Raw genomic sequence first — 15,310 nt, forward strand, 5'->3', positions numbered from 1 at the left:
CACAAATTACTCTCTAAACTGTGAGTTGTGCAAGGTGTCTAATCTACTAGGTATAATATCAGCAGACTGCACAACACTCAGAATGTAAGCTCCAAAATCCACATATTCGCTGAACAATTCAGATTTTCTGTTGTATTTTCTGCAGAAGGCCTCTTTTCTTCAGGCCATCAAGATAGAAATGTGATTGTCAACTGCAACTTAGCAGCCAAAGTCACCACTCCCCTGAAAGATTAATGTTTGTAAATACAGGTCCACTGTAACACTATTGATTCCTTAAGAGTGGATAGTATTAGAGCCTCTAACATAATGAGTATATGCTCCGTTTATCATACAGAACCTTCAGTGATGGTTTGGTAATCAAAGGGAGTGCATGCAACCATCAGCTATCTTCTCAAATACACACTTGGGAATTTACTCAAGTCACATTTTTCTGTAATTGTTATTAGTGGCAGATTGCCAGCTTGTCTCCTCAGGACCTCAAAGTTCAATCAACAGTTTCAGCAAATAGCATTATGAATTTTACAATTTGGAACAAGTGGATAATGTTATCAAAAGATTTTCTTATTTTATAAACCAATTTACTAAGGGAAAGAATTCGAAGTAAAATAAAATGCTTTTCCTCGTACACCAAAATTTTATTTGGATTAATTTCATGAAAAAATTCTGAACGTAAAAGATTTACACTCTGTATAAAAACAGGTTCTAAAATCACTGATCAATAACACCAGGGGGAATCAGGAGGAATGTTTACAGATGCTTCTGACTTCATCACGTCACTTCAATGAAAATCCATTCACTGCTCTTTCGCTATAAACCTCCTAAAAAAAATTTCAAACTATTGTAACTTGCAGCTATAAACCACAACGCAAAAAGAAATCCACTGTAACCATTACAAGTAGGTTTAAAATCAGACTGTTTGGAAGTGTATAGTATTTGGAGCACCATTCCACTAATTCTTGCTCTGATGAAGGGCTCTTGGATATTTTCTTTCATAGAAGGTGCTATATCAATGTAAGTTTTTACTGGTCTTGAAAACCATCTGCAAGACTCTAATACTATCCAACCTTGAGTAATCAATAGTGTACAGTGCACCTGTATCAATCTTTCAGTGGAATGTTGACCCTGGCTGTTAAGATGCAGTTGGCATATCTCCTTTCTATCTTGTTCGCCTCCCACACCGTCCAATGCAAGGGTTCTCTGCAGAAAATATGCTTGAAATAGTTCAGTAATTCTCAGTTTCTAAACTCTGGAAGTAACAGGTTGAGTATTATGCACCTTGTTGGGATGATGCCTTGTTGGTTAGAAACCTTTATGATCGAAGAGGTTGAAAAATAATTTGAATTACCAACTTTCGTAAAAATTTAATTACAAGAGGTTTAATGGTAAAAGTTACAATATGTTTGTTAACCTAATAGTTCCTAATAGTGAATCAGAGATAGTAGGAACTGCAGATGCTGGAGAATCCGAGACAACAAGGTGCAGGGCTGGATGAACACAGCAGGCCAAGCAGCATCATAGGAGCAGAGAGGCTGACGTTTCGGGTCTAGACCCTTCTTCAGAAATTGGGGAGGGGAAGGAGATTCTGAAATAAATAGGGAGAGAGGGGGAGGCGGATAGAAGATGGATAAAGGGAAAGATAGGTGGAGAGGAGACAGACAGGTCAAAGACACGGGGTTGGAGCCAGTAAAGATGAGTGTAGGTGGGGAGTTAGGGAAGGGATAGGTCAGTCCAGGGAGGACGGACAAGTCAAGGAGGCGGGATGAGGCTGGTAGGTAGGAGATGGGGGTGGGGCTTGAGGTGGGAGGAAGGACAGATTAAGGAGGCGGGGGTGAGTTGTGCTGGTTTTGGGATGCGGTCGGGGAGGGGAGATTTTGGAGTTTGTGAAATCCACATTGATACCATTGGGCTGCAGAGTTCCCAAGCGAAATATGAGATGATATTCCTGCAAACTTCGGGCGGCATCATTGTGGCACTGCAGGAGGCCGAGGATGGACATGTCATCCAAGGAGTGGGAGGGGGAGTTGAAGTGGTTCGCGACTGGTAGGTGTTCCGCAAAACGGTCCCCGAGCCTTCGCTTGGTTTCCCTGATGTAGAGGAGGCCACATCGGGAACAGCGGATACAGTATACCACATTGGCAGATGTGCATGTAAACATCTGTTTGATGTGGAAGGTCTTCTTGGGGCCTGGGATGGGGGTGAGGGGGGAGGTGTAGGGGCAGGTGTAGCACTTCCTGCGGTTGCAGGGAAAGGTGCCGGGGGTGGTGGGGCTAGTGGGGAGTGTGGAGTGGACAAGGGAGTCATGGAGAGAGTGGTCCCTCCGGAAAGCAGATAAGGGTGGGGAGGGAAAAGTGTCTTTGGTAGTGGGGTCAGATTGCAGATGGCGGAAGTGCCGGAGGATGATGTGTTGGATCCGGAGGTTGGTGGCCTGGTACGTGAGGACGAGGGGCCTAACCCTTCCTCCCACCTCAAGCCCCACCCCCATCTCCTACCTACCAGCCTCATCCCGCCTCCTTGACTTGTCCGTCCTCCCTGGACTGACCTATCCCTTCCCTAACTCCCCACCTACACTCATCTTTACTGGCTCCAACCCCGTGTCTTTGACCTGTCTGTCTCCTCTCCACCTATCTTCCCCTTTATCCATCTTCTATCCGCCTCCCCCTCTCTCCCTATTTATTTCAGAATCTCCTTCCCCTCCCCAATTTCTGAAGAAGGGTCTAGACCCGAAACGTCAGCCTCTCTGCTCCTATGATGCTGCTTGCCCAGTTCCTAATAGTGTTTGCTAGCAAACCACCTCGTTTGACAAGCATGCACTGTTTCAGGCACATGTCCTGTGGTATACAAAATTTTTAATCTTACAACTGGACTGCTCATACATGGAGGAGCAAATACACATGCTGCCACAAAATGGGAACCATGCTGCATTCCTGAAGCAAGGAGAATCAGACAGGAGAACTTTAACTTAGATGTAAATCACTTTAAGGATGCCTTTAGGTGATGTCCAAGGATTACACCAATCTCACAACACTGTTGGAGAACCCAGAATCCTTTGCTTAAAAAAAAAATCACAATTCCAACTGAAATTTACTGTTTGCTATGGATACTTAGGGGTAGATGAAACTGCACACACAGAAAAGCCATCATTCAGCTTACTGCTGCACCAGCCTGGAATCCAGAGCCCCCACCAAATGTGGCAACTGTTCTAACAGCTATAATTTTGAAATTCAAATCCTAATACTTACCATATTCACCCATAAATCAGGTGTGTGATAAAACACTCCCACTTGCCCGAATGACTACAGCCAAAACAATAACTAAAAAGCTCAGCACAATCCAAGAAAAAGCAGTTTGCTTGATTGGTACATCCTTCACTATATTCATTTACCTGTGCCTCACAACCCACTTCACCTTCAACAGCATATACAAACAAAATCAACGGAAAACCAATGGGATCCCCAATATCAGGACTAATTGGGGAAGCAGTCCCCACTATACAACCCAAACTTTGGGTCTGATATGTGGATGACACTTCTGTGATTACAAATGCACAAAACTAGAAGGAACCCACTGACACATAAACAACATCCTTACCAGGATAAAATTCATGAAAGAAGAAAACAACAATCGACTACCGTTCCTGGATATAATGGCAGAACGCAAAAACAACGGGAAACTCCAGATTCGCGTATATAGAAAGACCATACATACGGACCAGATACTCAATAACACTAGCAATCACCCCAACGCCCACAGACAGAGCTGCATCAGGACACTATTTCAATGAGCCACAACACATCGCAGCAACCCGGAACTACGCAAAGTAGAACAGGAACACTTATACGGAGTCTTCAAAAGAAATGGATATCCGAAAAGCACAATCTGCCGCTACCTCCGAGAGGGACCACAACTGGAAAACATAACAAGACCAGACTCACTAATTACCCTACCATACTTCAAGGACATTTCAGAGATGGCCAGAAGACTACTCAGACACCGAGGTATCAGAGTAGCCTACAAACCGAAAACCAACCTACGACAGCTACTGATGAACATAAAGGATCCCATACCCAAACCAGTAAAGCTGGGGTAATATACAAAATACCATGCAAGGACTGTGAGAAACATTACATAGGCCAAACCAGAAGAAAATTGACTGTACAGATACATGAACACCAACTAGCCGCCAAGAGACACGACTAATTCTCACTTGTCTCACTACGCATGGACAACGAGGGACATGAATTTGACTGGGACAACACAACATAATTGCACAAGCCAAACAGAGACATGCCAGAGAATTCCTGGAAGCCTGGTATTCCAACCAGAACTCCATCAACAAACACATTGTGTACAAACTACAGAGAAACAAAACCGGAAGTAATATCAACCACCCCACCAAACTGAGGCATATAAATAACAAGCGGGACAGAACACCGATGCTTCAGCAGAGGCGCACTGACGATGTTACCTAGCAGGGTGACAAAACATTTGCAACCAAACCCACCGGCTCAGCAAGCAGGTCTATGACCTCAAGCTATGGGTTAATGCTCGAAAGTAGGAGTAGTATATACTTGGAGCAGTTTTGGTGGCGCAGATTCAAATGGGCTAAAGGGCCTGTTCTGTACTCTATGATTCTAAGGCAGTGGAAGCGGGGTCATTGAATATTTTTAAGGCAGAGGTAGATAGGGAAAAGAAACAAGAGGAGGGCGCTAGGTGAAAGTGTGCAATTCAAAATAGATGAGTCATGGGGTCTGATGAATGGTCACTTCTGCTCCTATTTCATATACGCCTGGCACTTTTTAGCTGTTAAACAATCCTGACAGTTGGCCATTCTTTGTTGATACTGCTCCACTAAACATTGTGAGATTATCATCTTTGGATGTGGCAATTATTCAACTACGGTATCCTAATAGGGAAAGGTGCCAACATCGAAGTTGGTCACTTCAACTGGAATTCACCTTAACACACACAAGATTGTTATTCAGAATCATCTTAAATAAGAACATATAGCCTAAAGATTAGCTTGAGTTGAGGCCACTAGTAAATTGACATACCCTGACAGGATTATTCTGCTCTCAAAAGTAACCTTTTAGTTGACCAATTATCAGTCTGTCCGTGCACACTGATATATTATACCATTTTCACTTAATGTGTTGTGGAATACTTCTATAACCTTGAAAATACTCATTAAATGAATTAAAATAGACTACTATTCTCCATTATAGAAGATGCAATCTTTCTATAAGCGCTGGTAGAACTTGCGTAAATCACCAGCTAACGTTTCATTAATACTGCAGACTAAAGTGGTACCATACTGTATTCATCTTTCATGTGATCTTATATTTCTTTTTTTAAAGTCTGAATGTGAAGAGTTGGCATATTTGTACTTTTGCTCCTTCGTTTTCAGTACTAGCAACTTCTTTAATGCAGCAACAAAACAGCATATAGTTATTTATCACTGGCCACATAAAAGTATTCTTACAGAACTAGAAAGCCTTTCTGAACCACATAACTCCTGTTCTATGATTTCATTTTGTTTAAGCAAGTCTGCCTTTGGTTTCCATGCATATGAAGGTTAACTTTAATTTAGACCAAAGTCACTTTGTACTTTAGTTTTTACTAAAAATATTATGAATGTGCAGCACATTTTTAAAACTCATATTTATAGTTAGCTTTCCAAAATAATTAACCAGTTTACAAAGTAGTTGTTGCACACATACAGATAATTGGAATTTAATACCAGCTTTAAACTGTGCAAAATAAGGAACAGCCTTAGGCAGCTCAATGGAACAGCAAAATATCCAACATATTTGAGTTTTATCTTCTTCATTTCTCTGTTCCCCAACAGTTACATTGCAGGGAAGCATTTAAGAAAAACAAAAGCAGAAAGATTAATCTCCTGGTTGTCCTTGGAATGGTCTGTGGAAAGCAACTTGAAGAAATTTAAGAACAGTGAAACAGCCAACTTTAGTTGCCAAGTAGTCTCAGAAAGAAAATGAGAAAAGTAGCCTTTCCACAACGAAAGAAAGATTTCTTTTCCAAAATGTATTTCAGGTTCAGTAGTGCACTGTTTCTTGAAGTGACAAAATGAAATAAAGTGACAAGACTAATACTCTAGGACACTGCCAAGAGTATAAAGTTCAACAGAAGTACTGAAAAATTAGAAAATTATAAGACCTTAAGACATAGGAGCTGGAGGTTATTTGGCCCATTGAGTCTGGTCTATCATTCAATGAGAATATGGTTGATCTGATATTTTTCATTCCAATTTTCAGTTTTTCCCCTATAATTCTTAATCCATAATCTATCTCAGTTCTAGCCTGTACAGCCCTCCAAGGTAAAGAATTCCAGAGATTCATGACCCTCTCAGAGAAGAAATTCCTCCTCATATTTGCCTTAAACAGGCAACCCCTTATTCTGATATTATGCCCTCTGGTCCTCGATTCGCTCATAAAACGTCACAATCTCTCGTAACTATCCTGTCAAGACTCTGAAGAATATGTTCGCCTCTCATTCCTCTAAACTCCAATAAGCTCAGGCCCAATCTACTCAACTTTTCCTCTTAAGTAAATCCTTCCATGCCCTGGATCAACTTTGTGAAGCTTCTCTGGACTGCATCCAATGTCAATATACTTTGCCTTAGATAAGAGGTTCAAAACTTCTCATTCTGGGCGAAGTCTAATTAATGCATTGTACAGCTTCAGTCAAGACTTCATATTTTTAAACTCCATTTCCTTTAAAATGAAGGCCAATATTCCAATTGCCTTCCATATTACCTGTTGAACTTGTATGCTAATTTTTTGTGATTCGTGGATGATGACCGCAAATCTGTCCATGCTGCGGCTTTCTGCAAGAAGGGTCTAGGCCTGAAACGTCAGCCTTCCTGCTCCTCTGATGCTGCTTGGCCTGCTGTGTTCATCCAGCTCTACACCTTGTTACCTAAATAATATTCAGCGATTCTACTCTTCCTATGAAAGTGCACAATCTCACGTTTTCCTACATTAACTTCCATCTGCCAAATTTTTGCTTATTCATTCAACCTATTTATACCCCTCCATTAACAGTGTCATCTTCACTACTTGTTTTCTCTCAGTCATGTCATAAATATCTGCTGTGAATAACTGTGGTTCCAACACTGATCCCAATGGCACTCTACCAGTTACAGGTTGCCATCCTGTAAATATCTCCCTCATCCCTCTAACTCTACTAATATACTACTGCTATCACCATGGGTTCCTATCTTACTAGGGAGCCTTATGTGAGGTACCTTATTGAACACCTTTTGTAAATCTAAATATATTACGTCTATCTATTGTCCTTTATTTATCCTGCTTGTTAATTCCTCAAAAAAATTCTAATAAATTTGTCAGGCACAATTTCCTTTCATGAAACCATGCTGATTCTGCGAGATTACATTATGTATTTCAAGATGTTCGCTATTACGTCTTTTATAATAGATTCTAACATTTTCCCAATGACAGATGTTAAGCTAACTGGCCTACAATCTTTGTCTTCTTCCCTTTGAGTAAGGGTGTTACATTTGCAGTTTTTCAGTCCTCTGGATCATTTTCAGAAACTAAGAATTCTTGGGATATTACTATCAGTGCATCCACAATTTCTGTAGCTATTTCCATTAATATCCATGGATGCAACCCATTATATCCACGGGACTTATCAGCTGTTAGCTCAATTGTTTTATACTTAAATGAGATCTTGCTGTCTGTTTTAATACTACTTGCTAGTTTACCCTTAAAGTTTAACAATGTTTGATGATGACATTAACACAACAGTGATTGGGGAAAGGTGCCAATAAGGTGGTGAATTTGTAACAGACAAGAAACACAAGTAAAATATTTCAGAGAAGCACTAACTATACTGTTGATAATTTTAAAAAAAAAATTCCAAGAGAGTGAGAAACAGCTTGATTGTCGGAACAAGAATAAGGTTCACCCATCAGATGATTAGTGTTGTATAAATAATCGGCAGCCTACTTAATTTAAATTTTTTCTGAACACAAATTGGAAAATGAAGGTACACACTGTCCTATTCTGGGAGGATGGTTTTCAGTGAACTCTCCATTTCATTAAATAAAAGCCGAAAGAACTGTAAGTCAGGAACAAAAACAAAAGTTGCTAAAAAAGCTCAGCAGGTCTGGCAGCATCTGTGAAGGAAAAAACAGAGTTAACATTTCGGGTCACACCCTTCCTCAGAAGGGCCTGTTCCGGGTCACTGGACCCAAAACGTTAACTCTGTTTTTTCCCTCACAGATGCTGCCAGACCTGCTGAGCTTTTCCAGCAACTTTGTTTTTGTTCTTCATTTCGTTAGATACTTCACAATGAAATGGCAATAAAGGTTCAATTAGTAAATTTCACTCCTCCAACCTAACCCTTACGCATCAGCAATCTTGCTTCCCAAGGTCAACCTCATTCTGGAGAAAGCTCCCAAAGAAAACAGTCTCAGTTCCTTCACTTGGAATCAAGTCCATCTTTAGATTACTCACCATTATAAATGAGTATTCCAACAGGTCTAATAGCTAATGTCACCCATATAAATGTTGGCAGAATACAGATTTAAGTGTGAGATGCCAAATTTAAACCTACCTCTGACTTGCTGTACTGTTACGTTATATCATATTATAAACAAAAATAGAGCAAGTAAGCAACTTTTCAAGAGACATGCCAGACCAACAATACACTTTTGGTATAACAATTAACCTGAAGAAATATTTCAATGAATTCATATTATGCCCTTCATGCTGTGTAAACAACGCCCATCACGTGACAGACCCCTTGTGTTACATATTTTACTATGGTTATTTTGTGCCACTGATCCTAACATATTTTAAAACGTAATGATGATAGACGTTTTAAGTTAGCAAAGATGTCGCCCACACAATAATTCAGTTACATTACTGTAACTAAATCACCATATTGATGCACAGCTATTACCTATAATGCAACAAATTGCCTACACCCACTCCCCAACTGAATTTTATGTACAAACTGAACTTCCACTACATCCAATACTGATTCGAAGCCTAATGACCAATTTTAATGAATTAACACTAATTTGGTTTGAATAGCAACAATGTTAGAAACTGAAAGACAAAAACTTGCGCTATCTTTTTAAAACTCTCAGCAATGGTTACTGCAATCAAGCTATATTGTGCAGCGTTTGGCAGTTCTGTTTTAGAAAGTCTCCATGCGTGCCTGCCTGAACGTAAAAACACAAGGAGCTGACTCCAAAATGTCAATATTTAAGAGGTTAGAAAGAATTTTTGCTTCACACTTATATTAATGTTAGGTACGTTAACCAACGCTCCGATGGTTCTAATAGGCTCAATGGAGTACTTAGCAAATCACATCTACAAGGGTTATCCCACTTTGCCTTGCATTCTTGTTGGTTTCAAACCCATTAATTTTACACATCTCAATTAAGTCTGTTTCATCCAAGATGGCAGTGGAGTAGTAGCGCAATGTATAGGCTCCTTAGCCCAGGAGCCCAGAGCTCGTCTACTTTACGTTTTTTTCCTTTCTATGCTATTTTTTAATGTTTCCATTTATTATGATACCTTAACTTCTTTTAAAGAATTTGGCAGAAGGCATCTTCTCTTGGCCCTGGCCTAATGACGAAGTGGCTTCTAGTAGCCAGAAACTGTGGTATTGGTCTGGCACCTGGCAGAGTGGCCTCCTGGTGTGACAGGCTTATCAAGGAGTGGGGGGTCTTGTCCCTGTGTCGAGGTCTTCTTCGGCAGCTTCTGGGTACTTAACAGCCTGGTGTGAAGGTCTAGTCCAGCTGCGGAGTCTCATCTTGGTGTGGAGGTGTCATGCTGGCTTGGAGGTGGCTTCCGGGTCTTTCATCGGCCTAGCGTCAAGGTCTTGTTCCGGCATGGCAAGGTGGTCTCGGTCCAGTTTTCCAGCATATCCCAAACCCAAAAGCTGTTATTTGAACTGTGATGAATTTTTACTTCTTTTTTCTCATTATGTGTGACTTCTGTCATTAATTTAGACGCCGTGGCATGGGGACTTATAAAGCTTTTCACTACTGTTTTTTTTAAAAATACACATGAGAATAAATTGCTCTTCTATTCTCAGTCATCCCTCAATCTCCTCTGTTCCAAGGAAGCAGCTCCAACTTATTCAATTTTTCCTCATAGCTGACAGGGGTAAATGTCGCCAGCAACAAGGAGGTCAAAAAAAACCCAAAAAACAAGAACTAGAAACTACTGATCAAAAGTAAAAATGTCTGAATTTTGTGTGGTGAGAAATCGTCTAATGCTTCTTTTGACTTGTAGTCAAATGCAAACACTTCAAAGCCACTTCAAATGGTAGAATACTGGACTTGAAGTGAGTAGAAACATTATTTTTACCTTTTTTTTAAATCTTCTATTACTGTCAAAACTGTGTATCATTGCATTTGTATAAAATCACCTACGTGACCTCAACATTTCAGCATTCAATGTAGTGGCCATGTGTAATAGAGCAAGAAGCAACAAGAACATGACCTTGTTAGATAATGCAAATGCACAGCAAAACAAAGGACTACAGCGATGCTTCGCAAACCATTTTCTGACAACCTTATTTTAACTCATACCACCTTCTGAAGGGCAGTCAGGGATGAACAACAGAGATTCGCATAGTCAGCAATGCCCACTTTTCACAAACATTAGGAAAGTATTGTACTTCAAATCTCGGGTGACCTCAGGCTACAGCAAAAACAAAACAGTAATATAGCACCACAGCAGCTCAATATAATTAAAGTCTGCATATTTCTCCACCTAGACCTCTAACTCAGCTTCCTCTCCATCATCTCGGTTCCAAGTTACTGCTGGTGTCCCAATCAGTGAGCTGCCTTGGTCTCGACCACTTGGACCCGAAATGCTGGGCAAGAGCAAAGCTCGGATTCCATTGGGCTTGGAAGTTTCACCTCTTCCTTCACTGGGTACCTCAGTAGCACTCAGGACACAAGTAGTTTTAACCAGAGACAAGGCAGAGCAGTGATCGCTGCTGACATCACGATGTGACTGAAACCATGACCTGCTGGAAATGCCGTTCTTGCCAGGTTCAGGGCTGGAACTTGAAGTCGAGTGGTGGGCCTATGGTTGGTTCAGAGCAAAGTCAGTCCATTGGTAATGGGACCTCAAATTGATTGGGAAGAACCAGTTGTCCTCTGCTTGTGGCAGACAATCCCACAGCAGTAGTTGCATAAGGAAGATAGCACAATACAGGAGGCACTCTGCAGGTTTGCAGAGGATCTAAAACAGTCCCAATTTCTGTTTCCTGTTATTTGAGGAAAAACTGGCTCAAGACTAATTTAAGTGGACTAGAAGCAATGTGGCTGCAAGCAATTAACTTTGAAGAACTCATTGCTTTCTTTCTCTTTCACTTGGTGTCTCACTTCTCAGGCGTTGCTCTTAGATTTTCTTTTTCCAATCTGTTGATTCTTCAGACCATTTTCTTCACTAACTTCTGGTAACCATGTAACTTTAAGTGGAACCTTTCACACTTGCACTTGCAAAATACCATTTGAACATATGGTGATTTACTATTTGCAATACCCAAAAATAAGCTGAAATAATTTGTCAAGCAGAAACCTCTAATAAACCCTGTTGTTGGCAGTTTCATGGCTTTATTAGCTCAGGCAAGACTATTCCAGTTTATTAAATGGAAGAGACACATCAAACAGGAAATAAAAGTCAAAATGTGATGGCAGTGTAAGGTGAATTACACAGGATGAAGTGAATTAAACAGGATGAGTACCATTCCTCAACTGTCCTCCAAATTTTTACCCTTCCTTCTCTCAATGGAAGTTTCTTTTTATTTTACAACCAAGGTATCTTCCGCCAAGACTAAGTAATTCACATTGTGGGGAATGTGAAGAGCATGCCACCACAAAGATTTGCAATAGAGTGACAATTTCAGGCAGCATGCATTCACAAACCAGTTCTATACTGAATAGAACCTTGAGTCCTTTTACTTGTTGACTGTGCAAATTTTCATGGACATCTTTTCACATTCAATTCAAGACAGTGGCGGAGTAAGATGCTTCAGACAGGGCGTGTCTGCCTGGCCCGTTTCCTTTTCTTTTCTCTTCTCTTTTGTGTTTTTTTTCCCTTCTTCTCCCAGCAATGGACTCCCAGCCTTGGACTCAGTGCACACCCGGTGGGGCAACCTCTCGATTCAGCATGTCCAACTCCCGACCCGGCTGTCTCTCAGTGGCCTGGTGTGGCCTCAGCGTGGACTTCTGGTCTCGAGGTGAGTGCTCGAAGTGCAGTCCCACCGTGGCTAAGCACTTAAGAAAGACTGTGTTTGAACTTTCAGCTTTATTTATTTTCTACTTAAAACTTAGAAGGTCTGCGATGTGTGACTTTTAACCTTATTTCATACGCTTTATGCTATACTGTAATTACTGCAACATTTAACTTTTAACATTCTTCTTTCTTTCAACTGTGTTCTTATGATTCTGCACCTAGGTACAGACAATAAAAATCAAAAATAAAAAAAAAAACGTACATTTAGTACATCAATAATTATTTATAGTATTTCTAATTTTTTTGATGAGAAACATGGTTTAATTAATTCATATTTTGTAATCACTAGGTAAGTAATAGGTTTACTCAGTTTGCCAAAATTTTGTGCAACTGTGCAAAATAAAGCATGTATTGAAGAAATGAAGACATGCATCATTACCAGGTTATTTATTCAGGGAAAATAAAATCTAAAAGCACATGCTCAATCTAAAAATTCCATTGCAAGTGCAGAATATGGAAAAGTCAGAAGTTCTGGATATTCTGCAGATTATAAAATCCAGGAAAGGGGTGACATTTTTGACAATAAATTAATCTAGAATGACCATCTGAAAAGACAGACAGGCTCTTATTTTAAACTACAATAGCAGGTCCACAGCCAAGAAAATTCTTAAAAGTCTAAAATTCCCAATTGGTACTGAACTAAGCATCAGACATCCTTTAATTCACACGCATAATGCATAATTTATAATTAGCTATTAATGTGCAACTTTTCCACATAAAATTTAATTAAATTTAAAGATACAACCAAAGTATTAGTATTGAAGAGATGAGCACAAACTCACTTTGACTGAATTGTTATATGGTAAAACAAGCTAAGGAAACTGAATAAGAATCAGATTGAAAATTTCCAAGAATAGATGTCTCAGCTTCTGCAGATTATTTAACTAGAAAGTAGAGAGACCAGCAGCTTTTCAAATCGAGTCAGAAAGAATACCAACTTCAAAATCCTAATGTTCACTTATAATATGAATTACATGTGCATTGTAATGGGAAGTATTGTAGTTGTTTCCGAGGAATTGGTTTGCGTTTATGGAGGCCAGAAGCAGGAAGACAGAATAATTGAAGCCAGTGGCCTGAAATACAGACATACAGTCAATTCAAAGAAAACTACTTAAAAATCTTATTTTTCAACTACGTATCCTAATTCAATTCCTTCAATTCCAAGCTCAGTAATTTCCCCTTGGCACTTTCACAACGAAGTAATCAGCACTCAGTGATTGAAGCAAAAGAGAAGAAACAAAGCCACTATCAACGTTAATCATAATTCTTTGCAAGATTTAGGTTTTAAAAGGGCTACGGAAGCCAAGCTCCCTCATTCAAGATTTGTCTCTACTTAAAATGTGAAGAATACCTATGGTATCTGTCATGTGTCCTAAAATCAATAACATGTTCTTGCACCATCACTGCTTTTGAGCTAAATGTAGATTGTTAACTTTTTAAAAATCAAATTATTCACATTACAAATTATAAATGCAACAACGCTCTGTCCATGGTTAGTGTAGGAATTTAGTACAGAATTTTAGGAAATAACTGAGTGGAAGCTGCTTATTGCAAAACTTAAGTTGCTGAGACTAGATTTTTCCTGACATGTTGAAACAGAAGAGATAAGGAGTGCAGTTAGGTCCTGCCAACATTTTCTTCAGATTTTCCATTTTTGTAAAAGCCTGTCAAGGAATGCACTCCTTTAGCAATTTTATCAGTTGCCAAGGGATATTTAATATTTTATATAAATGTTAGTTATCAAGAGCTGACATCTGGATATTGTTTGTTATATTAGCAGATATTTTAAAAAGTACACGATGTACATATCCCAAATCTTCAGTATTTTTACAAAGCAACAGACAAGCATTTCAAACATACATATTTATAATCAGTATTTTGCTGGCATGTGTATTTTGAAAATTAAGTTTGTTCAAAAGTTAAAAGTTCAAACTTACTGTACTCTCTGACCAGACAGAATTCCAAAGTGCTCTGACTCTCTAAGGTACGATCTAAATCTACAGCTACGTTAGGTTCACTTTGCTTCTCAAGCCGATACTGATGCCCTGGAACAAAAAAAAGGTCAGCAAACAATGTGAATGAGAAACTTCATGCTAATGGTGCAGAAACTGTAGATACAACACTTGAAAAGTAAGGGTTTATATTTTCCACCTCAACCCAATGCAAACAAATACCTAAAAATACTACATTTCACCGTGTATCAAGTTTAAATCAACAGGGACATTCAGCCTTAAGTGGCATTTCTGTTGTGCGGTTCATCAATTTACAGTAGTTTGCAGGTATCTAATTAATTTATTTGGAACTTATCTCCCCTGGTTCCTGCTTCAACATAAAAAAACAGGTTATTGGTCTACAGGAAATTAAGGTCTTGGACGTTTCAAATGAATCAACATTCTTGTTCCGTTCTTGCTCAACTTATCTACTCAAGCCATTTTTGTGCAGAATTTAACAGTTGGTCACTTAGTTAGATATTTGTAAAGATCATGTCTTTTTAATTTTGTGCTTCTTAAAACTGTGGACTGCAATTAAGAAACTATTTAAAGCAAGGAATTTACGAGAGTGACTGCACGTTTTGAAAGCAAGGAATTCAATACGTATTGTGAACTGCGTTTGTATAGCTGTGGATTCCAGCAATGTGTAGATGACTTGGAGCGGAGAGTTCTTTCATAAGAACACAAGAACTAGGCTGTCTGGCCCTTCGAGCCTGCTCCGCCATTCAATAAGATCATGGCTGATCCTTTTGTGGACTCAGATCCACTTACCCGCGTTCTCACCGTATCCCTTAATTCCTTTATTGTTCAAAAAAAAAATCTACCATTTTTTAAAAACATTTACTGAAGTAGCGTCAACTACTTCACTGGGCAAGGAATTCCATAGATTAACAACCCTCTGGGTGAAGAAATTCCTTCTCAGTTCAGTCCTAAATCTGCTCCCTCTAATCTTGAGGCTATGCCCTCTTGTCCTAGCTTCACCTGCCAGTGGAAACATCCTCTCTACTTCTA

At 39.6% G+C, this 15,310-nt stretch overlaps 1 protein-coding gene across 3 annotated transcripts in view; it reads right to left on the minus strand.

Moving 5' to 3' along the window:
* Positions 1 to 15,310, minus strand: part of mapkap1 (MAPK associated protein 1) — a 253,844-nt gene that overhangs the window by 54,594 nt on the left and 183,940 nt on the right. For 2 of the 3 annotated variants that reach the window (XM_048613545.1, XM_048613546.1), the window contains exon 8: positions 14,246 to 14,353. The exons of the other annotated variant lie outside the window; for it this stretch is intronic. In XM_048613545.1, the coding sequence (XP_048469502.1) occupies positions 14,246 to 14,353 (108 nt within the window). The remainder of the gene's footprint in view (positions 1 to 14,245; positions 14,354 to 15,310) is intronic. 3 annotated transcript variants of the gene reach the window in all.

This window comes from Rhincodon typus, chromosome 28 (assembly GCF_021869965.1).
Source record: "Rhincodon typus isolate 14 chromosome 28, sRhiTyp1.1, whole genome shotgun sequence".
Lineage (NCBI taxonomy): Eukaryota > Metazoa > Chordata > Chondrichthyes > Orectolobiformes > Rhincodontidae > Rhincodon > Rhincodon typus.